General features: G+C 41.6%; 1 protein-coding gene across 1 annotated transcript in view; it reads left to right on the top strand.

Moving 5' to 3' along the window:
• The first annotated feature begins 2,673 nt into the window (after positions 1 to 2,673).
• POLR3B (RNA polymerase III subunit B) overlaps positions 2,674 to 26,053 on the top strand; it is a 92,790-nt gene continuing 69,410 nt past the window's right edge. Inside the window, exons 1-12 of the mRNA XM_060245573.1 lie at positions 2,674 to 2,780; positions 5,825 to 5,857; positions 6,512 to 6,568; positions 6,657 to 6,721; positions 7,556 to 7,631; positions 9,772 to 9,872; positions 10,802 to 10,893; positions 11,486 to 11,603; positions 12,718 to 12,826; positions 22,746 to 22,868; positions 24,449 to 24,565; positions 25,776 to 25,910. Of these exons, the coding sequence (XP_060101556.1) occupies positions 2,709 to 2,780; positions 5,825 to 5,857; positions 6,512 to 6,568; positions 6,657 to 6,721; positions 7,556 to 7,631; positions 9,772 to 9,872; positions 10,802 to 10,893; positions 11,486 to 11,603; positions 12,718 to 12,826; positions 22,746 to 22,868; positions 24,449 to 24,565; positions 25,776 to 25,910 (1,098 nt within the window). The 5' untranslated portion in view covers positions 2,674 to 2,708. The remainder of the gene's footprint in view (positions 2,781 to 5,824; positions 5,858 to 6,511; positions 6,569 to 6,656; positions 6,722 to 7,555; positions 7,632 to 9,771; positions 9,873 to 10,801; positions 10,894 to 11,485; positions 11,604 to 12,717; positions 12,827 to 22,745; positions 22,869 to 24,448; positions 24,566 to 25,775; positions 25,911 to 26,053) is intronic.

Raw genomic sequence — 26,053 nt, 5'->3', positions numbered from 1 at the left:
AAATAAGGTTTGGACCACATTCATACACCTCCATGTTCTGCAGAGTACCCCTTTGTACAAAACATATGCCATTTCCCAATCCAAACCATGGTTCTTTTGCCAGCTGCTTCAAAGCCAGGTGACCCCAAAAAATCACATAGGCAGACACTGGGGTCAGGCTACACCCCAAAGCAATCTTTGGATGATCCAAAATGACACATCTTCATACTCTGGAGACTGTCCCCTGCAAGAAGACAACCAGTGATGCCCAGTCCAAACACTGGTTCTGGCACCACAAGTTTCTATTGGGAGTACAACAAAAAGCCTGTATCCCAGAGAAGATCTGAATAAGGAATTGGTTTGACTGCTTGCCCTCTGCACCTTGGTGTCCCATGGTTTTGGTGCTCTACTTGGGGCTCAAAAACAAAGAAAAACTGAAAGGTGGTGTTTTGGTTAGAGGATGAAGTTGTTTCCCAGTTCCCACTTTATTTGTGACTTAAGAATGCAGCCAAAAAATATTGAGGAAAGTTTATAGGTCCTGAACCCCAAAATAAGGTTTGGACCACCGCACATAATTCTTCCCCACTTTCAGGGGACTCTCCCTTCAACAAGACATATGATGTTTCCTGGTCCAAAGCCTTGTTCTTGAGCTAATTTCTAAAAAGTGAGGTGCCTCGAGAACTAATATGCTTGAAATGGTGTGTGGTCTCAATATGGCTTCTCATACTAAAATGTCATAGTATAGCCACCAAGATTCAGAGTTTGCATTGCTTTAGGTATACTAGGTCCAGGCTGTCAATCATAATTGTGTTACGTGATTTACTGTTCTGAGCTAAACCGGCAGCCACTTAAAAAGCTATTTGGGTTTTTAAAAATATTTGTGACATTGCCTCACCTATCAATGTGAACAAAATAGTATCAAACATATAAAGGCAATTCATCTAATGTGGATTTTTACTTAGTTATCTGGTGAGCTTCCAGGGCATGAGGGGCACCCCAGTGACTAGGGGGCACATAAAGATATTCTTTTTATCCTAAAACATAACAGTTTAGACCTGGATCCTCTTCTATGTTCTTCTTACTAGCTCACTGCTCCTTGGGCCTTTCAAGGGTCACTTCTCAGAAAAGTTCCTGCACTCCTCAGATGTGTAGAACAAGGGTTTATGCTAACTTGAGTTGGCTTTGGCATACCTTGGTGTCAACAGCAGAAATCTACTACCAAAGGAGCCACCATCAGACCAGGCACTGTTGAAGGAGAAAGACACTTATGATTGGGAATAATATATCTACAGACATAAAAGCTAAAATCCACATTAGATGTATTGACTGTATATGTTTCATACTGTTTTGTTCACAAGAACCACACTTTGGACCCAAAACGCCATATGTGCCCTGGAATGGGAGAGTCTATTGAAAGTTGGGGTGTAAATCAAGGGGGGATCCAAATCTTATTGTTGCGTGTGGAGGGCATGCAGTTGTTCCGGTTCCTTATTCAAATCTCCTTTGAAATACAGGCCTCTTGGTGGCAGTCCAAATAGAAGTTTGTGGTGCTGGAACCAGTATTTGGACTGGGCACCACTGTATGTCTTCTTGCAGGGGACAGTCTCTGGAGTGTGGGGATGTATCGTTTGGAGTGGTCCAGAGGTTGTTTTGGGGTGCAGCCTGGCCTCAGTGTACACCTGTGTGATTGTCCTGGGGCATCCCACTTTGGAGCAGCTGGCATGAGAACTGTGCTTTGGACCAGGAAGCACCATATGTCCCCTTGAAGGGAAGGGTCCCCTGAATGTGAAGATGTATGATTTATGGTGGTCCAAACCTTATTTTGGCATTCAGAGCGTGTAAACTCTTCTTAATGTTCTTTGGCTGAATTCATGGATGTGTCATGAATAAGGAAATGGGAACCAACTTCAGTCTCGTACTGAGATCAGACAGCATGGATCATCCTTTTGGAGAAGCAAGACAGGCACCTTAAATAAAGTCTACAACATTTATTACAGCATGAGCTTTTGTGAATCTGAGCTCACTACAAGATACAAAGTGAAGGAGAAGATACTCAACTTTTCCCCTTCTCCAATTACAGACCTGCACAGGCACATTCACAGTGCAAATTTATTGCTGGAGGAGGGAAAAAGCATTTGAGTATCTCCACGATTCCTGGCATGGAAATATAGTGATGGAAAATTATTCACATGTTAAGTTTTTGGCCATTAGGCAGCTGTTAATACAGAGGCTGCAGAAGAGCAGGGTACGCTAAATTCTTGGCATATATATATATATATATAGAGAGAGAGAGAGAGGTTTTCAAAAAAGAAAACACAAGAGATACTACATACATAATACTACTTGCTGTTTAAAAGGTATTTTGATCCAGAGCAATAACTGAAGATAATTACATTAACATCTACTGTTTTCAGCGTCATTGTCCTCAAGTTTTATTTCTGGTCTTTGTATCCAGAGCATTTTGCAACAGTTGGAAAGTATTTAAAAACCTTCCCCAGCTCTTTCTTGAGACAAGAAAATAACCTTGTAGAGTTCGAGGCACTCTACAAAGGAAAGAAAGATTCTAGAATTTTTATCAAACACTTGAACTCTCGCCCTAACCAAGTAGCACAACATCGAAAAGGAACCTAAAAACGTACCGGAACCTTTGTGTAACCTGCTAGTTGCGGCGGGGGGGGGGCACGTTTCAGCAACGCAAGCGTACTGCGGCCACCGGCTCGCCAGCTGCTATGGACGCGCTGGCGGTGGAGCTGGGAGTTTCAACGCCTGAGCAACTGGCGGCTCCCGTAAACACAGTGGAGGTGAGTGAAGGCGGCGTGGATAATAATAAGATGCGGCGTGAAGAGACACTGGGGACGCTTCCGCCTTTTTACGTTATTTTCTATTTGGGCTGAAGGAACCAACAGAATATTCCTAAAGCGTGCTTTCTTATGCGCACGCGCACAGAGTTATGTTTTTCCTGGGGTTTGAGACCTCCCACACCAAGTCTCATGACACATGCGTAGAGTCCCTTTCCTCGTTCTCGGCCTAGGTTGCTCCCTTGGGAGCGCGCTTTCTTCGACTTCAGGCGGCAATTTAAAGGGGCAGATTGTGGGGCCTCCAGTTTCAGAGCGTTAGTCGTCCTCTCACGGTCTCCTGGAGTGAAATTTCAGGGTGGGAGCCTAGAGTTGCCAGCCTCCAGGTGGGGCTTGGAGATCTACCTGTTTTACAACTGATCTCCGGCTGGCAGAGATTAAGCTCCCCTGGAGAAAATGGCTGCTTTGAAAATATGAACATATATGAACATATGAAGCTGCCTTATACTGAATCAGACCCTTGGTCCGTCAGAGTCAGTATTGTCTACTCAGCCTGGCAGTGGCTCTCTAGGGTCTCAAGCTGAGGTTTTTTCATGCCTATTTTCCTGGACCCTTTTTAGTTGAAGATGCCAGGGATTGAACCTGCTTACCAAGCAGATTCTCTACCACTGAGCCACCATCCCTCCCCACAGTGGACTCCTATGTCTATGGCATTGTACCTGCTGAGACCCCTCCCCTCTCCAAACCCCACCTTCTCCCAAATCCACCCCAAAAATCTCCAGGTATTTTTCAACACAGACCTGGCAACCCTAGGGGAGTCAGGTCCAAAGGGCAAGCTGTTTTCTGGCGAGGGTGGAGTAGGAGAATCTGCGCATTTGATGGTCTTTAAACTGGCATTTCAAGTTTTCAGTAATAATGGTTAGAAGCAGGCCTTGGATTCAGCAGGAGCACAGCTCCTGAACCTTTCTGAGACTTCCACCTCCTTCCCACCTTGTGCATTGAATAGTAGGTGCAGCTGCATAACAATCCCTGGATGAGCTCCACTACCTATTTTTCTACAAAATGACCACTGGTAACAAGTCATAGTAGCCACCCCAACTTACCAAAGTACTGCCACCTGCATTTGTAGTGAGACTCAGCTGAGCTGACTTCCCTACCCTTGGTCGGATTTCTGGGACTCAAGATTTGAACAGAAGCTCTAAGGCTGTAGCCTCCTCAGGATATCAAGGCAAAGAGATGAATCCAGTGACAGGCTGTTTTCTGCTCGGCTTGGTGACCTGTAGGGGTATTAGTTGTTTTTATTTATTTGATTTCATGTGATCTATACTCCTCTCTTCCTTCAAGCAAGCTCAAGGCAGGTCACAGCAAAACAATAAAACAGTCAGACAATCCCCATAAAACCTGAGCCAATTGGTATCTGAATAATGGCAGTCCAACAAGATCCCCAGCTGCCTGGCTTATACTACCTACAAGTTTAGAGGCTGGGATATTAATAGGTGGGACCAAACCACACCCATGGCACAGATGATAACACTAAGAGTATAATAACCAGGCGGGGTAGAGCCGGGGAAGCCAATAGAATTTGGTACCTGCAACCTCAACCAAAGGCCTGGCGAAACAGCTTCATTTTATGTTATCTGTCTCCAGTGACTAGGGTTCTGCTCTTTAGCCACCAGTTCTAGCCAATGTTGGCTCCTTGAATTTTCATTATCTACCTCCATTCTGTGCTACTAGGAGACTCTCTTGTTTCCTCTCCTCTATATACCAGATCCATAGGGTTGCCAGTCTGCCTGGAGTTATCCCAGAATTACAGCTGATTTCCAGACTATAAAGATCAGTTCACCTGGAGAACATGGCAGTTTTGGAGGGCCGATTCAACAGCATCTAATTCCTGTTGAGCTCCCATCTCTCCCCAAACTGTGCCATCCTCAGGCTCTGATTCCAGATCTTTGGGAATGTTTCAACTTGGTGTTGGCAACCCTGGTTCCCATATCTTATATCCTAGGAGTCCCTCTCCTCCGATTTTTATTTCTCCCTTCCTTCAAAGGACTTAGGGTGGCATACATCTGTACCACATCTCTATGTGGTGTAGTAAGCCTAGAAGGACTAGCTAGCCTGAGGTCACCTGGTGAGTTTCTTGGCTGAGCAGGGATTTTAATCTGGACCTATCCTAGTCTGTTTTTTTTTGCCTCCTTCAAAACCCTAACAACTTCAACTTGATCAGTAGCTATTGCCCCGGCTCCTAATGCTGTGATCTGTTGGCTAGGAGTAACTGTGTTTTTTCCAGAATGAAGGAATTCTATAAATAGTCAGCAATAGTCATTCATTTCCACTTGTATGGAAGTGTTTCTACTATGAAATAAATGAATATTGAAACCCTACTGCTTCCAGTACATGAACCTCTCACCATAGTAAGTGGTGTAGAACAGTCTTTCTAGTAAGAAACCATTGTGTATTAAACTTCTAAGCCCCAGACCTTAATATTTATTTATTTATACATTCATCCCCTGTTTTTCTCCTCTGTGCAGAAACAAGGCAACTTAAAACATTGTTCTCCTCGCCCCCATTTTATCCTCACAATAACCATGCTGTTGGGCTGACAGAATGATTGTCCTAACATTGCCCAGTGAGCTTCTGTGACAGATTGGGATTTGAACCTGGGTTTCCCTGATCCTAGTGTGATACTCTAACTATTTAATATGTCTTCCTGCTGACTAAGAAAATCTATTTTTCTGATCTACTCTGTTGAGGGCAATACTTAAAAACTAGCTTAAGCAGTATCTTACACATAAATGTATACCAAAAATTCTGAAGCTATAGCACATTGATGTTTATGTACATTCAAACTGTTATGCTCGTGGATCTTCGTTCTCTTCTCTGGTTAGATCCATTGGTTTTAAAGTTTTCTCTTGATGATTTGAGAATATTCTACAGCGAAAGCTGCTGTGTGCGTATGCATGTGAATTACTTACTGATTGTTTACCTTCCCTAGTAAGTTTTTCCCTATCTTCTGAAAATTTATTATAATATATTCTTTATTTTTTTTTCAGGAAAAATGGAGGCTACTGCCAGCATTTCTGAAGGTTTGTCTACTTGCATATATCCACAGTTGCTAATAAGGGTGTCCCTTGAAATTGAAATAGTCTCACTGGAGTATCAATAAGAAATCCTGCTAACATAGTATCTGAAGGATGTGTTTTTGGTTCTTATGCTACCTGCAAATACTAATTTGAAACGTGAAGGCAGCATTCAAATGTTGCTGCAAGCAGCAGTTAAATTCCATTGATGCATGGTTCATCAGAAAACCTGGCTTTGACACCAAGTGTACATAGGTCTAATTTTGCCTCCCTGAAAACTTTTATCAGTATGTGATCTCCAAGTTTGTTTTGTTCATATTTTTCTGTATGTGTAGAGGATATGAGACACCCAAATAATAAACATACATGGTGTAGTCTTAACAGATATGTCAAATAAAAGGGAGGAATTACTAGTCTCCATTTTCACTTATCATTCTTAACATTTGTCAGGTATTGCTGTATTCTGGGCTTGTGCCATGAACTGGCAATTTGTTGATGTGGTGGAAAGTCAAAGTAATATGTTAGGTAATAAAGCAGAAACCGCTTGAGTGGAAAGTTTTTCTGTTCAGGTGCTAATTAAATGATATCTGTCTACTGATTTGAACACTATTCATGGAGTTTGTTTTTACCAGAGATAATCTTATGTTGTGGTTATTGTAGGTGAAAGGACTTGTAAAGCAGCATATAGATTCATTCAATTATTTCATCAATGTAGAGGTAAGTCTTTTTTTAATAGAAATAATAAAATACGTAATAAATCTTTTGTCCTGCGACATTGTGTTGTCTTGACTTCTTTTATTTCTAGATAAAGAAAATTATGAAAGCCAATGAGAAGATCACAAGTGATGCTGACCCAATGTGGTACTTAAAGTAAGACTGCATTTGATCTGTAGAGAGAGTAGGGTGGGGAATGCCCAATGTTTGAACTTTACTTTCTTGGTATTGCCTTTATATTGTACAAGATGGTATGTAATGTTAATGGTCAGTTCAGTTGCAGTGCAGTGATGTAGTGGAAAGCCAAGGATGAGTGCAGATGAAAGATGTTATGTATTTCAGTGAAATGCAGTTTATAGGCTGCAGTCTGTCTTAGTTTGACTGCTTAAAATCAGATTCCTATTCATCATTTTCCCTAAGTGGTATTGTTGGATTTACTGACAAGAGAAACAGGCTATTCTTGTCTAACTACCATGGACATCCTTATCTGCACAAGGAGAGGCTGGATTCCACTTACCGTCCTTTTCCTTCTCTTAGAATCTCATGAGCATTGCCCTGGTTGAGGGAAAGATACCTTTTATTTTTTTGCCCTTGGGTGTTTTTTAATATGTGCTTGAAGATTGATTGGTTTTTGTAAATGGAAATATAGATAGCATTGATCTTGAGTAGTGTGGTGATTAAAAGTATTGTACTAGTATTTGGAACACCCCAATTCAAATCCAAACTTGTTCCATGGAAGCCCACTAAATGACCTTTGGCCAGTCACACTTTCTTAGCCGAACCTACCCCAAGGGTTGTTGTGAAGATAAAATGGAGGAGTGGAGAATAATATAAGCTACTTTCAGTCCCATTGGAAAGAAAACTGGGGTTTAACTTAATAAAATAAAACAATAAAATTACATGATCGAGCAACTGGACTGTATCTTATTTTTTTTACGTGATCTTGTTTGTTTCCTTTATGGGCTTAAACTAGCAATGCTTATGTTGCAGATATCTTAATATCTATGTGGGTACTCCCGATGTTGAAGAAAGCTTTAATGTGACAAGACCAGTTTCTCCTCATGAGGTATTGCATAGATTGTAACCATTGAATCCATTTGTACAGCAGCTCAAGGGGTTAACATTTCTTGCTACAGGCGATCACAGTGAGCAAGCTGAGGGAGACTTTTAGTCTTGTAGAATATGTTGATTTTCAAAATGCATTCTTCTCTTTTTGTCGCACATATTTTGAATTAAGAAAATAACTTATATGATATCTGATGACTTGGGAAGAATATAAAGTTTCTTTTTAAAAAGAATTTCTAACCTTTCGTCCATTAGTAAATGAATGACCATTATTGTTGGGAAAACCTAGACCCAAAATAAGTAATGGCACAGTAAAGTAACATATTAGCAAGATGAGCATTTTTGTATCTCTCATTCAGTGCTATCAGTAGACCAAAACAGGGTTAAATAATAATCTTTTATATTCTTTTTTATTGTTATAACCCTCAAGTCACCAAATCTTAATACGTAGACTCTTTGTGGGACTTTTTATAAGGTACTTTTAAGGTTGTTCTAAATGACTTACATGTTCTGGTCAATGACTACAATAATAAACTGACTGACTGACAAAACCATGCAGATAAAAAAAGCCATAGCCTCCTTTCTGCTCTGTAACTTTGTGTTCTGAACGGAAACTATTTAGAATTAAGAGAAATATTAATATGCTGATCTATTTGCAGAGTTCTGATCAATGCTCCCTCCAAGTTGTGGAGTTTTGTGAGCAAAATTTCTACTATGTGAGCTACTGGCATTAAAATTTTGAGCTTCTGCATACATTAGTTTGCTCGCGGACCATTTTTCCTGAGCTAAGACAAAAAGGTGTGAGCTGGAAGCTAAAGAACTGTGAGCTAGCTCACACTAACCCAGCTTAGAGGGAACAGTGGTTCTGGTACAACCTCCATATTGAGCTGTTGTTAAAGGGCTAGGAAGAATTTGTGAAGTGGCAGTATTTCTTCTATGCTGCTGTATTCTAGAAATAAAATAATTGAATCTGAATAGCATTTAATGGTTTATCTGCTCACTGATACACATAATTTAAAACAAATTAAAAGCAGTGTTAAAATCCTTACAAGGACATAAAAACAGCAATTGAAACATTGATAAGGAAGGAGGGATTGCTGAGGGAATGCCAAACCAAACAAAAAAGTCTTCGTTTTATGGCGGAAGATGGAACAAAAGGTGGACAGACAAATGTCCCTGGGGAGCGAGTTCTAGAGCTTTTGTGCCACAGTTGAGAAGGTCCTCTTCTGAATTGCCATCTGCCAAATCTTATAAGGTGGGAGCACCCAAAGCAGGGAAATGACTACAGTGGGTGGAAGTCACCTTGGGTGCTATGTGGTGACAGTTTGTTCACAATATTTACGTGCTGCCTCCAAATAAATAAATATCTTGCACACAGCTTGCAAAAGGCAAATGACAGTAAAACTTAATTGTAAAGTAAGATAATGGAGAGACAATATTAAACTTTATGTAAGTTTCTAAAAATAACATGGATTAAAATTAAAATCTTAAACACCTGATTGTATGGCATAAAAACTGTATAAAATAGGAATGGCTCCTAAAACTACTTCTAAAAATACAACAGGATAGCTGATAAAATTCCACAGGAAAAAAAGGGATTTCTGAAAGGTCTAAATGAATAAGGAGGTTTTCACTTGGTGTTTAAGGGGCTCTAAGTGCCAGGTGAGTTTCTATGGGGAGGGAGTTCCATGGGACATACAACAGTAATAAAAAAGGCTTTCTCTTTGGTGCTTGCCCACCTGACAGCAGGGCATGGCTTCTGATGAATTGGCCTGCAGGATGTAGATATTTAAAGTAGCAAATCTAGCACCAACTCTAGATGTAGATATTTAAAGTAAATATATGTCTAAGAATCTAAGGTTTGTCTGTATGTTTTAAAGAAAACTCTCCCTTATCCTTAAGAAGAATACTAGTTTTTTCTCCAGAAATTAAAAGCATGCACAAAATGGTGTCTCGGGTAGGATACTAAGTAGCTTTTTCAGACACAGTCTGAAGAATTAAAAATATTTTTCAAAAGTTAACAATTAGTTTATTTGGAATTTTATGCACGAATTAGATAACAGGGACAAATATGGAAGTATTGATTGAGCATTGCAGGCTTCTGTATGAAGTGTTTAACTGTGTGGCTTTTCTCTTTTAAGTGTCGCCTGAGAGATATGACTTATTCTGCCCCAATTACAGTGGACATTGAATATACTCGAGGTAGCCAGAGAATTATTCGAAATGCACTACCAGTTGGCAGGTGAGGGTTATTGCTACTTCTCACATTGGTGGTATCAGTTATTTGCTATGCAGGTACATGAGACTAATTTTTCAAGGGTGCTATCTGCCAGACTTTGCTGGGGTTCATCTTCCATTCATTTTCAGTAGCACATGCAGATCTTTTCTAGGGATGGGAATGAGCTGGAAAAATACAGTTCAGATCAGTTAGTGACGTACCCAGTTCACAAAGCACAAACCATCACAAACATTTAGGGGCAACGTGAGGTTTGTGACTCTGTGGAACAGAACATATGCAAGCTAGAGACACTAAACTCTCAGAGGATCTCTAGATAACTCTCCTCTACCTACCCTCCAAGTTTGATGAAGATTGGATTCATGTAGTCCAATTTATTTATTCCCCCTCCTGAAGGTGCCCCCAGGAAAGTACTTTCTGGGAAAATAACTGCCTCACCTCACAGGTAGACACTCTTATGCATAACTATTTTCAGTGCCATCCTAAACAGAATAACACTCTTCTTGGTCTATTGAAGTCTTGGAATTCTGCTAAGTATGCTGGTGCAAGAATTGTTAATTCAGACCTCAAAGGATGAGACCAACTTATTTTGACTATATTGTAACACCTGTAGAAACAATATTTTGCAACCTACTTTCTCTCCAAGTTTTAGAACTCTGGCAGATTCAGGAAAAACTAAAAAAAACCTGAGGCAAATGAAAGTGCTCCTTTGTGCAAAACTGGTTAGTTTATCTCCAGAATCCATAAGCTGACTGTTTGCTATGTCTGAGAGAACTACAATAGTGAAATGCAGTCAGATGCAGAAAGTTATTGGTTATGACTAATCTGGAGACTAATGAAAATGGCTGTCTGGAACTTTGTCAGAATCCAGTGATGGTACTAGATGTGCCATTGTGATTCACCAAAATAATCATTCTATTTTGGATTTCTTGCAGAATGCCAATAATGCTGCGCAGCTCCAATTGTGTCCTTACAGGGAAAACTCCTGCTGAATTTGGCAAGCTTAATGAATGTCCTTTAGATCCAGGTAGGTTACTTCTGTAACATACTTGGGTCCTTTTTGGTACACTGGAACCTCTCTTCATACATTAACTCAGTGGAATCTTACACTGCTTGCAGTGCAGTTTTAAACACTGTTATAACCTTCTACGCCCTTGGATTTCACTGGACTCAGAAGCATATACATATGCTGTTTACAATTGCACTGATGTTAGGCAGGTATGGACTCTGAAATGGGAGTTTTTAAGAATAACATTTATTTATTAAAGCATTTATACCTTGCCTTTCCCTATGGCATAAGGTTGCTTACAAATCCCAATTTAAAACATACAAAAAAATTCAATAACACTCCATATAACCCCCACAGCCTTTGCAAGTTTGCCATCCAGGGACAAAGGCGCACCAACAGGAAGCTGCACATCTTGTAGTCCTCTTGGTGTCTGGTCCCCAAGTATTTCTAGAGTTTGCAAGGGGTTGGCTGTCTGTGTTACTTTAGATAGCAGGAGACACCCAGAAGAGAAGTTGCGTGCCTAGCCTTGAAAGTCTGTACTGTTGTAAGATGCTTTTTTGATTCTGGTAAGACAAATGTCAATATAGGCTTCCTCTTCTCTAATTAACAGGTGGCTACTTCATTGTCAAAGGTGTTGAGAAAGTAATTCTTATTCAAGAGCAGTTATCCAAAAACAGGATAATTGTTGAAGCTGACAGAAAAGGAACCGTTGGTGCTTCTGTTACCAGGTAATAGAATTATGATGTCACATCTACCCCATGACGCAGAGTGTTAAATCTGCAGTACTACAGTCCTAAGCTCTGCTCACGCCCTGAGTTTGATCCCTGGTGGAAGCTGGGTTTTCAGGTATTTATTTTATTGATTTGATTTGATTTATATCCCACCCTCCCCACCGAAGCAGGCTCAGGGTGGCTCAAGGTTGACTCAGCCTTCCATCCTTCCGAGGTTGGTAAAATGAGTACCCAGCTTGCTGGGGGGAAAGTGTAAATGACTGGGGAAGGCAATGGCAAACCACCCCGTAAAAAGTTTGCCGTGAAAACGTTGTGAAAAACAACGTCACCTCAGAGTCGGAAACGACTGGTGCTTGCACATGGGACCTTTCCTTTTTCCACATCTTTATATCGCATAAACATATTTTTTCTTGTTTTGAAATTCATGCATTATTTGTTAGATGCAAGCAACTGCTTGTTTAATGTTATTCTAAATATCTAATTTTTACAATATAAATGTTACAGTACATCTACCAAAGCTTTCAATAAATTAGCCTACAATCAATTTATTTAATTTATTGTAAAATAAGGCTCATAAACCCTATGGTATCTGCTGAAAAGATATATTATACTTAGTTCTAAGTTCCAAGGAAAACGCAGTTTGCAGATCTGGTGATCTGTCAGATAATATTTACTGTTTGTATAACATCCCAAAGCTAAGTGCAATGCCATATGACATATATTGCAGAAAAACCTTTTAGGATTTGTTCAGTGTTGTCATTCAGGAAGGCATCCTTTTCCTCTTGCCCCTGAATAGCAACAGCATGATTTCAGCCTTTCAGTAGGGCAGAGAAAGAGGTCTACCCACTGACAAAGTAGGGGTTTCTTCATACTTGATGAAAGCGCCATACCTGGCTCTCCCCAGGGATGCGGAAACTATTGCTTTGTACATTTTTTGGAAACCCTGTTGAAACTATAATGTGTTAGTATTCAGGAGTGAGAGGTTTGTGTCATGGTGAGAATTTCCTTATTTGTTTAGTCCATCACCAAACACAAATCTAAGGATTTGTAGTATGAAAAGTGTAAATTACCAGATCCTTTCCCCCTCCCCCCTTTTTAACCAATTGTGTAGCTCCACTCATGAGAAGAAGAGCAGAACTAACATAACTGTGAAGCAGGGAAGATTCTACCTGAAGCACAACACACTCTCAGAAGACATTCCCATTGCCATTATCTTTAAGGTAATTTTTTTTTTTAAAAAAAAAGAACAAGTTTTATGTTAGTGCTGAGTAGGGATGTGCAAAAAAATTTTTTTTCTTGATTCAGGTCTATTGGACCCCAAAAATATCAGTATTCCTGAATATTTCCAAGTACCATTATTGGTATTGGATTGGTATTCAGGTAAGTATTTGGGAAACCCAAATTTATTTGGCTCCATTATACCCTATGGGGACCGTTCCCATAGGGTATAATAGAGAATCAATCAGTTAAGTTTAAATGCCTTCTAGCTATGCTGGACTAAAAGTGAAATAATATCAGCTTTTATTCAGGTGCGGCTGTTTCGGTAGCCAAATCAGATTGTCTAATCTGTATTTGACTGAATAAATACCTGAAAAATACCAACAAGGTACAAAGTTTTCTTTTGTTTCTGTTGCATGTGCTGTTGTTTTAGAATGCTGTGTAACTCATTATCTGTAATCAGAATATCTTGGTGGTTAACTGATGGGTTAACTGATGAGGGGCCTTGGCGCGGTGGTGGAGCGGTTGCTTGACATACTTAAGGCTGGCATCTTGATCTCTGGCATCTGCAGTTAAACGGCAGTAGGCAATGATACATACCCCTTATGAGCCCCTGAAGAGCTATTGCCAGTTAGTATAGACAGTAATGATCTTGATGGACTAATGGTCTTATTCAGTGTAAGGCAGCTTCATGTGTTCATAGGTTTCAGCTTGACCTGAAGTGGGTTCCATTACTGGAATAATTGCCACTTTTTAATTTTTAAGAAAGGGATGGGGAGACTATATGCAGAAACAGTTTCTCCAAAAGAGGATGGATGGATTCATGCATGCATGCATGGATGGAAGGAATGTTCTGCTGGGCAGATTGGGTCTCCTTTAAAGTGGTTTTCTATTTGGGTGGGCCAGTGCTAGAGCAGCATTCAGGATTGGGCCAGACAGTAACCTAACTTTCAGAAGCATTTCCAGAAGAGGGCAGCACTTGCTCATAACTTCAGAACAGCATGAATAACAAAGATGTTTGTATGTTAAAGGATTTTACTAGGGTTAGATAGGGTGGGTATTTATTTGTTGCTAGCACATTTCTGATAAGGTTATTAAAAAGCATTTTCTGTGGTGGCACTTTACCTTGAATTTGCCTGGTGCTTGACCTTACTGTCTTCTAGGTGCCAGGCCAAAATGTTTTTCTTTTTAAAACAAAGCTTTTAATGAAGGGTGTTTTTAAACCTGTTTATGGACTTCTTTGGGTTTGATTCTTGTTTTATGGATACTATTATGCTGTCCCTGGATTGTTTTAATGGCTGCTTTTTAGTGATAATTCCTGATGGTTTTATTTGTAAGCAGCCTTGGAACAGGCCTTTGGAGAGCTGGCATTAAAAATCTCCTAAATTAAAAACAACAACACACATCTTGGGACATTAGCAGCATTCTGGCTGTAAGATGCAAGGAGACAAGATGCAGGGTGGGGAATCAGAGCAGGAATCTGTGAGAGGGATGGTCCATATGCTGGACTACGCTGCAGTTCACATCTCTGCTACCTTACTGAGCAGTGTACTGCTGCCTGCTCTTGAGCTTCATAGGCAAGAAGCAAAGGCACCCAGAGAGAGGGAAGAGCTGCTATAGGACATGTTTCTTTCTGTGCCCTAGAGTCACCGTGCCTTATCCTTTGGGCTTGATTGGTGGGGCACCTTCTAAAAAGACTGGTCACCACCACTCTAGGGAGTGTTTGATCCATTTCCTGATTTTCATATTTCACATGCAAATTAGTACCCATGCCAGCACAGCACTTGCATCTTTGCTGAGTTTACATATTTTTAGATTCCTGCAACAGCTCGTGACATCCCAAATGGCCCTGATCACCTTCTAAAAGATTAGATGCGTATAAGATGGCAATTCAGTATTGTTGATGCAGCGTCTCAAGAGTAGTTGCCTGAGGCCTTACGTGCACGTCATCTAGAGTGTAACGTGCATTCACAGCTTTTGCGGGGAAGTTCCATTCTCCCTTGCAAGTGAAACTGAAGAATTGTTGTCATTGTCACTGTTATTATTATTACTATTGATTTGTGGGCACATTATATATTGATGCATCTGCATTGAACATAATTGATTCCAGCCATCCTGATCAAGGAATGCATTACCTTAAGTGTATTTCTGAGAGATTTCTCTGCTATGTTCCTTTTTCTGTACATGCTCTGAAAGTGCAGAAGAGTTTGCAGATCTGAAATAAATGGGCTGCACTGCAAAATCAGGGCAGTGTAAAGCTAGCAGGCTCAAGACAGACTTTTTTTATTTTGCTGATGGCGGGGAAAGGGAGGAGTGCTTCTAGAAATGCCTCAGGACATTTCTTCTCTTATTTTACCAAGATACCATTTCTTCTCTTATTTTATTGTGTGTGTGTGTGTGTGTCCTTGGAGAGCTTTTAATTCTAAGTCCTTGCTATGAGCTGAAAATGGGACGCACTTATTACTTAATTTTACTGAAATACTCCTAATTTAACATATAAGTTTGGAGTAGTGCCATGTTAGAATCCAAATAAACCAAGGTAAACTATCTTAAAATCATTTTCTGCTCACTATAGCATGAATTTTTTCCCACAGCATAAGAACATAAGAGAAGCCATGTTGGATCAGGCCAATGGCCCATCCAGTCCAACACTCTGTGTCACACAGTGGCCAAAAAAACCAGGTGCCATCAGAAGGTTCATCAGTGGGGCCAGGACACTAGGAGCCTCCCACTGTGCCCCCCCCCAAGCACCAAGAATACAGAGCATCACTGCCCCAGACAGAGAGCTCCAACAGTATGCTGTGGCTAATACCCACTGATCTTGGGGGAAAGCCGACAGGAGATGAAATGTCTCTGGTTCGAGAGGACTCATCTCAAAGAGATGAAGGGTTAGCTGTTACTTTTCTACTGGGTAATGGATCAGAGTTGTCCACTGAGATGGTGACAAACAGTATGGAGTATCTGCCAAAGTCTTGAGGCAGCCGAGGAAGGTGGCGGGCCCAACTTGCCTGGGAAATTATAGATGTTTGTATACAAATGCTAGAAGTGTTCAAAGTAAAATTGGTAAGTTGGAATGTTTAGTGTTTGGGGAAAACATAGACATTGTGCAAATTTCAGAAACTTGGTGGAATGAGGAGAATCAGTGGGACGTGGTGATTCCTGGATATAAGTTATATCGGAAGGATAGGGATGGAAGGGTTGGAGGTAGGGTGGCTCTGTATGTCAGAGAGGGTATACAGTCCAGTGAGACTGAGGTCAGAGAATTAGATTCCCTTCTAGAAATGCTTTGGGTCGAAATAGAGGGCCCAAAAGGAAATTTAGCTATGGGAGTTTGTTATCACTCACCAAATCAAAAGATAGAGGACTATTATAATATGTTGGAAGGATTAAAGATAGTGGCTAAACACAAAAACTGTGTTGTAATAGGTGATTTTAACTACCCGACGATTGATTGGGTCAATATGTGTTCAGGTCGAGAGAAAGAGATTGAGTTTCTAGATGTTCTCAATGACTGTGCTATGGAGCAGATGGTCACAGAACCTACCAGGGGCGGGGCGATCCTGGATTTGATCCTAAGTAATACCCAGGACTTGATGAGAGATGTAAAAGTGATCACACCGCTTCGGAGCAGTGACCATAATGTTATTGATTTCACCATTTGTATAAATAGGAAGTTGCCCCAAAAGACCAACACAACCACATTTAACTTTAAAAGGGGTAAATTCTCTGAGATGAGAGGCATGTGAAGAGGAAACTGAAAGGAAAGGTAAATACAGTCAAAACCTTTGGGGAAGCTTGGAGGCTATTTAAAACTACAATCCTAGAAGCTCAGATAAAATATATACCACAAGTTAGGAAAGGCACAAACAGATATAAGAAAAGGCCTGCATGGTTAACAAACAAAGTAATGGAAGCTGTAAAAGGTAAGAAGGACTCCTTTAAATGGTGGAAAGCTAGTCCAAGTGAGATTAATAAAAGGGAACATAGGCTGTGGCAAATCAAATGCAAGACTGTGATCAGGCAGGCAAAAAAGGACCATGAGGAGCATATTGCAAAAAACATAAAGACCAACACTAAAAATTTCTTCAAATATATTAGAAGCAGGAAACCAGCCAGGGAGGCAGTGGGGCCCTTGGATGACAAAGGGATCAAAGGATTACTGAAGGAGGATAGGGAAATGGCTGAGAAGCTGAATGCATTTTTTGCCTCCGTCTTCACTGTGAAAGATGAGAAGTGTTTGCCTGCTCCAGAACCACTAATTTTGGAAGGGGTGTTGAAAGACCTGAGTCAGATTGAGGTGACAAGAGAGGAGGTCTTACAACTGATTGACGAATTAAAAACTAATAAGTCACCAGGTCCAGATGGCATACATCCAAGAGTTCTGAAAGATCTCCTGACAAAAATATGTAATCTTTCATTGACATCTGCCTCTGTTCCTGAGGACTGGAAGGTAGCAAATGTCACCCCCATCTTTTAAAAGGGTTCCAGAGGAGTTCCAGGAAATTACAGGCCAGTCAGTCTGACTTCAATACCGGGAAAGTTGGTAGAAAGCATTATCAAGGACAGAATGGGTAGGCACATTGATGAACACAAGTTATTGAGGAAGACTCAGCATGGGTTCTGTAAGGGAAGATCTTGCTTCACTAACCTGTTACAGTTCTTTGAGGGAGTGAACAAACATGTGGACAAAGGAGACCCAATAGATGTTGTTTACCTTGACTTCCAGAAAGCTTTTGATAAAGTTCCTCATCAAAGCCTCCTTAGTAAGCTCGAGAGTCAAGGAGTAAAAGGACAGGTCCTCTTGTGGATCAAAAACTGGCTAATTAATAGGAAGCAGAGAGTGAGTATAAATGGGCAGTCTTTGCAGTGGAGGACGGTAAGCAGTGGGGTGCCACAGGGCTCAGTACTGGGTCCCATGTTCTTTAACTTGTTCATAAATGATTTGGAGTTGGGAGTAAGCAGTGAAGTGGTCACCACACCTCAAAAAGGATATTATAGCACTGGAAAAAGTGCAGAAAAGGGCAATTAGAATGATTAAAGGTTTGGAACACTTTGCCTATGAAGAAAGGTTAAAACGCTTGGGGCTCTTTAGCTTGAAGAAACGTCGACTGCGGGGTGACATGATAGAGGTTTACAAGATTATGCATGGGATGGAGAGGGTAGAGAGAGAAGTACTTTTCTCCCTTTCTCACAATACAAGAACTCGTGGGCATTCAATGAAATTGCTGAGCAGTCATGTAAAAATGGATAAAAGGAAGTACTTCTTCATCCAAAGGGTGATTAACATGTGGAATTCACTGCCACAGGAGGTGGTGGCAGCTACAAGCATAGCCAGCTTCAAGAGGGGATTGGATAAAAATATGGAGCAGAGGTCCATCAGTGGCTATTAGCCACGGTGTGTGTGTGTGTGTGTATATTGGCCACTGTGTGACACAGAGTGTTGGACTGGATGGACCATTGGCCTGATCCAACATGGTTTCTCTTATGTTCTTATGGACCTCTGCTCCATATGTTTATCCAGTCCCCTCTTGAAGCTGTCAAACCAAAGTAATCTCCAGATCCACCCCAGGCAAATATCTCTCCAGTGAGAAAATGATAATGTACCATCCCACTCAGGGATGGAATAATCCATAAATCTCTCACATTTGAGAAAAAGGGACATTGTAAACAATGTTCCAGTGTATCAGTTTTCCCAGTAGCACATAAGCACAGCCTCTCCTAATAGGGCACCTTCTTATAACGCTCATTTGTTACTTGCGATGGTATAGCATTCATCTTAGCAAGCATAAAAGTTCTCCTATATCGGGGCACAGTCAACTGCTTAATGTACAGTGAGAGTTGTTTGCACTTAGAAACCTCTGGAGCTGCTTCCAGAATTTTGGCAGCGTAAAACACAATTCAGGCATCATTTGCTCCCAGATCTATAAACCTGGGCTCAGTGCCTGAGTATGTAAAGCTACAGGAGGGCTGGTTCGGCTGCATTTCCCTCTGTGGGGTTTGTTCTACTGTACATCTGCTTTAGAAATTAATGAGCATGGAACTGGGAGTACCATAACTTTTCAGGTACACCAGAGACATCTGGGCACCTGATATTCCATATGTGAGCATTTATCAGACATTGGTTTCTGGGATCTGAGTCTTCATGGCTCATTGAAAATGCTCATGACTTTTGTGAGGAAAGCTTCTAGTTAGATATAGTTAGACATAAAGAGCGATGCAGCACACTTTTTCTAGGCAGGAGCTCTGCGCTTTTATTGCCAAGTCTGTCACTGATCCATTTGGCAAATCATCTGTATTAGCCTCTCTTTCAAAGCCATTGTTCTGGTGTCCAGCTTCCCGTTTGGCACTCAACTCATAAACGCCTGCCATTAGCTCTCCTTCTTATTGGATGTTAGCTGGTTTGAGCGCTACACAGTAGAAAAGCAAGATATAATTTAAATATAGTTATGCCATATGATGCACTATGCACACACATGATATACATTGCCATATTTACAGTGGTAACCCATGTGTATTCTTCTACATCTACCTTTGGCTGAAATCAGCAATTTGCCGGCCTTCCCCAGAGTGTTTACCGTGTAGTGAAATGCAGAACTGTTGTTGTTGGTTTTGCAGTCTATGTTTTTATGCTGGGCTAGGTTTTTAATGCTGGGTTTTAATTAATACATTTTAATGTTCTGTTTTTACTACTCTTATTTTGTAAGCAACCCAAGGCAGGTTCCTTGAGAGGAGTTGTAGAAGTTTTTGTAAATTAATAAACAGTGGTTTCACATGTAACAGGGAGAGGCCAGGGTCAAGTGATAGAGTTCCCATGTTGCATGCAGAGGGTCCCAGGTTCAGTCCTGTTACCTCCAGTTAAAAGGATTAGGTAGTAGGTGATATGAAGGACTTCTGCCTGAGAGCAGCCATCTGTGTAAATCAGTTGTTACTGCCTGAGACCTCATACTGTGAGTCTTTTTCCTCATGGCCTTCAGCCATGTTGCTCTGCACTGAGGAAGGCTCCTCCAGGCCGCAGAATTGGGGAAGGAGAGGCACTTATAGCACCCTTGCCTTGCCCTCTTTCTTCCCTGGACAATGGCCTTCTCTCATACAGGAGGCCCTGATCTTTGCCTTCTTCCCTAGCCTGCCATAGGAGTTTCTCTTCTGAAGGCTGCCAGTCCCCTTCATTCTGAGCCTTGTCCTGGCCCAGCCCACCAAGCCTCTGCTGGCAGAGCCAATCCAACATGAGGAACATGTGTGGTGGGAGGGGGTATTCCTGCCCCCCCTTTCCTGCCTGTCTTCTGATGCCAACTCTTCAATCCTTTCTTCCCTCCCTTGGCCTCTTGCCCTGGCAGCTGTTGCCAATGAATCTGCAGCCTGCCATCATCAGCCCTGGGTGAGGGGCTGGCTCCCCTAGTGATCTCAGGCTGCTGGGGCCTAATCCTTAGCCTTTGCTGTGACTACCCAGGTGTTGCCAGCTGATGGCATCCCTGGTCTCATCAGGATGATCTGGGGCCAGCTCACACCCTTGGCAGCAGCTGGTCCTTCTGGCACAGCTCTTTCTCCATCAGCCATCCCAGCAAGGCCTCCTGCCTCCTTCTCCCGCAGGCCTGCTCAACAGGACTGGTTGTCCAGGTGTCAGGTCATATCCAACCAAGGCCAAACAGGGACCATATTGAGTCTGTTGGGGAGGCAGGTTGAGTCCAGGCTGGGTGTCAGCCCCAGACACATGCTATAAGTGTATCTGTCTTCTGGAAAGATGAGGAGATTGACCAGGAGTTGTAAACAGACTGGCTTGTAACAATGATGATGGCTAGGGCAGAGATCCCTGATATGGTGCTCAGGAGGCATCCACTTTGTGTTTTTAGGGAGTACCTACTCAGAAGCAGCTGCCTGTATCCACTTGGCTTGGAACCTCCCAATGTTTTGTAATTGGCCCCAGATCTCATGGCAGCCGTTCTGTGGTAAAATCCTCACTACATATTTGATTAGCCATTTTATGGTGGCACAAAGTTCCAGAAGTGTCTCAGCAAGGTTGGAAGGCCCTAAATTAAGGACAGGGGCCTGGAGGTCTTCCTTTAAATATTGATTGTTGAGCATACTACAGAAGACAGCATGGGAGTGTGCCTGAAGTAGTCATAGGGCCTGGGGAGGTAGCAGCTGCAGAGCACCATTTTGTACCACTTGTGTAATGTCCTAACCATCATTCCTTGCCTTGGGTGACATTAGGACAGAAGACTCTATTGAAGACATTTAGCAAGACATTTCATGCAGTTTTATTTGGTAATGTAATTTGGGGATGCATTGTCCATTCCAAATGAACACCAGAGTACATAGTGTACCCGAGGCGTTATTTGGCAGAGTCTTTTTGTTGTTGTTGTTGTTGTTATGCATGGCTTAAGAGCAATATGAATGCAAGCATAACTTCTCACCCTCCCAACTTCTGAGAATCATTTTATTGCCCTGCCAGAAGGCGGTTTTAGTAAGATTATTCTGTTTCTTGATATGGCAGAACTCCAGGCAAATGTCTGAAAGAAGAAGCTTTAGCACTATCTGGAATTTACAAAAGGCTGTGCTGCCGGATTCCACCTTGAAACACTTTATTCATGGAGAGATTTGCCCCCCCTTCCCTAAACCTGTTAAGCTCTTTCTCACTTTATTAAACAGCTTTTACAGTGTATAAAGTATTCAGTGGAAAAAAAATAGACCCACTGGCTTTCAAGTCAGGATTCTGTATGGAAAGCCTACTTCGTGTCTCTTCTTTTCAGTGGCAATATGGGGGGGGGGGGGGGAGATGAGCAGTAGTTTTCAGGCTGAGTTCCAAGAGAGGCTGGGCTTCCTTGGAAGCTTCCCAGCAGTTTCTTGCTGAGAAGATAAGTAACGGCAGACAAACTTTCTTGAAAGAAAGCATAGAGATGGTGGGCAGTCTCTTGGCAATGAGCAACTTCAGGGTAGTGTCGGGTGAATTACAGGGTGCACATTTGGTCTGCACAAGAGGGTGCTGACGAACAGCAGAACCCTGCTTGACCTAAATGTGCCTCCTGGAATTCTGCATGATACTGGGGTTCTGTGGCAGGACTGAGGAGGTCTCCCAGCAGATATCTTGACACAGAACATGTTCCCTGAAGGTAGGTAGAACACTAGAAAGCTGTATAACTGGAAAATGACCCTTCTGTAACCTTCTCACATGTGGGTGTACAGGCAAAAGAGACTAGGATTGAGCTGAAATGTGGAGAGGCCATTGATCAAACAGTTTGCCCCTTCAAGAAGGGTTGATGGTGGGAGGCAATTGAAAGAGTACCAAAAAAAATTGCCCCAGCTGTATCAGCATGTAGCAATCATCCTGTCCACGTTCACAAGCATACCCTTTGCCAAAGGTGTAGGATAGTGCTGGTTGGAGCAGCTGTGCTGAGGACATTTGGCAGGATCTGTCCCTTCTTCTGGCAAATGTTCTGCTCAGACTTACTCAGCAAAAAGCAACTTTTTCCCCCCCTGGGGAGTGCTGCTCCTTTGGAGCGAACCCCATGTTGCCTGCAATGTCACTTTTTAATGGTTGAACCCTGGAAAAGGCACCATTAACTTTCCTGTAGCACTTCATCAGGCTTCCATTTGTCAGGTACAAACATATGGTTATTACTTCCTACAGATAAACAATATTATGTTTCTTCTGCAGATGAGCCACTGACAGCAATTCTAGCAAAAGCTTGTTCTGTTGTAGTTTGTCTTCTCTGCTGCTGTTTATCAAGATTTCCATCCCATGATTTCTGAGTGTGCTGGTGCCAGTGCCAGATGGCTGTGTTTCTGAGAGAACTCGCTTTTGCTTACGAGTAATACTGACATACAATGCCAAATTAGCATAAGCAAATGTCAGTGAGTTAACACAAAGCTGACGTTCTTTCTCCTGTTTTCTACCTTTTATTCCCCCCTCCACCCTCCTTCTAGGCCATGGGTGTTGAGAGTGACCAAGAGATTGTGCAGATGATCGGTACGGAGGAGCACGTGATGGCTGCGTTTGCCCCCAGCTTGGAGGAGTGCCAGAAAGCTCAGATTTTCACACAGATGCAGGTGTGTGCCCTTTCAAATGTCCGTCAGTGGTGCTTTCTAAAGATGGCAGGGTTTTTTTTATATGTGCCTTTTGTGAATTAATTGTGTGATGCAAAAGATGTGTTGTGGGGGTGTGCTTTCTCAGTATTGCTTGTCAAGCTCCCATGCTTGTTATTGATGTCGCAGTAGAAAACTCCATCTCAGCCGATCATCGTGATAATTTTTTTTTATATGTATAGGCACCAGCTGACTTTGGAAAGAGTTCACCCCCTCAGTAACAGAGGTTTATACAATTATGCATGGTATGGGGAAAGGGGACAGATAACATTTCCTTCCTTTCCCCTTGCTACAACACCTTAGTGACTCATCCAGTGAAATGTTTCCTGGACAGACCAAAAAAAGTGCTCAAGGCATCTTTTATGGAATCTGCTGCCATGCAACATGTGATAATGACTGCTGGCTTAAATAATTGAAAAAGAAATTGGAGGTATGCATTCAATCTACCAATGGCTATTAACCACAATGGCTCAGAGACCTCCCATGTTCCAAAGCAGTATGCCATGAATTCAAGTTGACAGGAGACAATAGCTGTAGTATATAATTTGCCCTCTTGCCCTGCTTGGGTGTTTCTGAGAAGCATCTGGTCGATCAGTGTGAAAACAGGAAGTTGGAGTAGGTAGAACTTTAATCTGATGCAGCAGGGCTCTTCCTGTGGTCTTACAATGGGCTTTCATTATGTGAATATTATGTTAAGTTGCCTTAACTTGCCCAAAGTTAAGCAAACTGGGTAAAACAAAAACTGTATGAAATGTTATAGTAGGATTTCTGATGAGTGTAACTGACACAGACTTGAGCAGTCCCCTTCTCCATTTATCTGTGATTGTTTTTGTTCTTTGTTGAGCCCCAGAAAGATTCATTATTTTAATAGGCACTGGCCTTCCAGTTGTAAGTTGGCCATAGATTATGTGAGGCACACCAAATATACCCACTCTTAATGGGTCATCTCAGCGCTGAAACAGACTTGAAGGTCATTATAGTTGATAAACTGAAGATGCGCTCACTCATTACTGTCGTGTGCCAAAAAAGACCAATGCCATTTTGATTTACATGGTTAAGAAAAATAATGAGCATGCTCAATACCTTTTTACTGACATATTAGAATAGTCACCGGGGTACGTAAGTTGGAGAATCTGGAGGTACCATTTGGGTATGGTTAAAATCAAACTAGGAAACCTGTTTACTCTTACTATCCATTTAAAGGGCTCCAGTTAAAACAATGTAGTGCCCCTGAATAATTTTCATTGCTCAAATTCTAGGCTGTTGCACTGATTTTCATTGCTCAAGTTCTAGGCTGTTGCACTGAAAACAGCAAAGGTGCCATAAGATTCTTTCAGCGCCATATTAAGCACACTTACACCCTTCTGTTGAAATCAATTCAATCAGTAGGATGTGATATATAATAAGCAGCGCAATCAAAATATAATTACAGAAATGTGAAACAAAGCAAAAATATTAGACATGATATGTTGGAACAATGGGGAAAATGCTATTCCATAAGTACAAACCGGATCTTATACTGACTTATGATATTTGCATTACAGGCATTGAAGTATTTGGGAAATAAGGTACGAAGGCAGAGAATGTGGGGAGGACCCAAGAAGACGAAGATGGAAGAAGCAAGAGAGCTGCTGGCAACAACTATCCTTGCCCATGTCCCTGTATGTACAATAAGGGGCAGTGAAACAATGACCCTGTCTTGTTTTGGGTTTTGAATCTTAATACCTTGTTGCTGTTCTCTCTTGCTCATTCTTCTTTTTCTTGTTTCAAGCAAAAAAGTGTCTTTTTTCTTTTCTTTTTGCACTGTGTGTGTGTGTGTGCCTGCATCTGGAAGTCATAGTGACCTCTGGCAACTCCCGCTGGAGCATGGAGGGCATTCAGAGAAGTGGCTTGATAGCCTGCCTCCGCCTCCCAACTCTGGTATTCAAAGGAGGTCTCCCATCCAAATACTTGCCAGGGTCAGCCCTTCTTAGCTTCCAAGAACTGATGAGACTGAGCTTGCCTAGGCTATCCAGGTCAGAGCTGGCAAAGTGTCTTTTTTGACACGTGTTCTTCAAGGTTTGCTCTTTTGCAAATCAAAAATAGATTTACATGATTTACTGAGATCCTGTATTTTCAAGTCATGCTGGAAGTGGTAGAATATGTGATGGAAGAGAGGCAAAAGTGAGCATGTTTGTGTCATTACGATGAAAATAACAATTTAGGGGCCCCATCACAAATTTTGAAGTTGACAAGGGATACCTTATTTCTGAGAGATGTTGTTTAGGGGATATTGCCTGCATGTAGTGTATGTTGAAAATGGAATGAATGTTCTGCAAATATTCTGTTTTAAATACTATCCTGACCTTTAATATCTTCCAGATTTACACCTGTTTGCTTTCATTCTTCCGTCCTCTATGTATGTGTGTGTGTGTGTATAAACTGTAATAGGGAGGATAAATAGAATGACAAAAGCATTGACACTGAGCTGTGTTGATATCCTGGTCTCTGAAATCAGGATTCATTTTTCCCCCCATTCTTGGAATTCTCCAAGTTCCTTTTATGCTCACCTAGTCCTCACAAACTGTGTTCTGCAGCACTCCCTTCTGTGCTCAAATAAATTTGCCTAGCTGACCAGGCTAATATTGCCTCGCTTCATCAATTTCAATCTTATTTACCTACCAAGAAACATGTTTTTAAAAACACAAATGAGTAAACATGCTGGATTATTGCACACCTCTAACCCATCCTGGTGGCTGTTATATTTTCTGTTTTCTATGGATGAAATCGAGGTATTCTACCAAATTCCATAGTTTGGGCTCTTAGGATCTTTTTCTTGGAGGAAAGGGCTCACTGTTGTCTACTAGTTTCTATCTGATTACTCTATTTCAGGTGAAGGAATTCAATTTCCGTTCCAAGTGCATCTATACAGCTGTGATGGTCCGCAGGGTGATTCTAGCCCAAGGTGACAATAAAGTAGATGACAGAGACTATTATGGTAACAAGAGACTGGAATTGGCGGGACAGGTAATTTGCTCCAGTGTTTTGCATCCACATACTTAATTATCTAAGTATTTTGTGACATAGTCTGCCGATGCAGAATAACACTCCCCTTGTTAAAGTGTGTGTGAGTTTTTCCTCTTGCTGTGGAAAAACTCACACACACTTTA

This window comes from Heteronotia binoei, chromosome 8 (assembly GCF_032191835.1).
Source record: "Heteronotia binoei isolate CCM8104 ecotype False Entrance Well chromosome 8, APGP_CSIRO_Hbin_v1, whole genome shotgun sequence".
Taxonomy (NCBI): Eukaryota; Metazoa; Chordata; class Lepidosauria; order Squamata; family Gekkonidae; genus Heteronotia; species Heteronotia binoei.
Note: the sequence above shows the minus strand (reverse complement) of the source record. Positions and strands in the feature narration are given on the sequence as shown.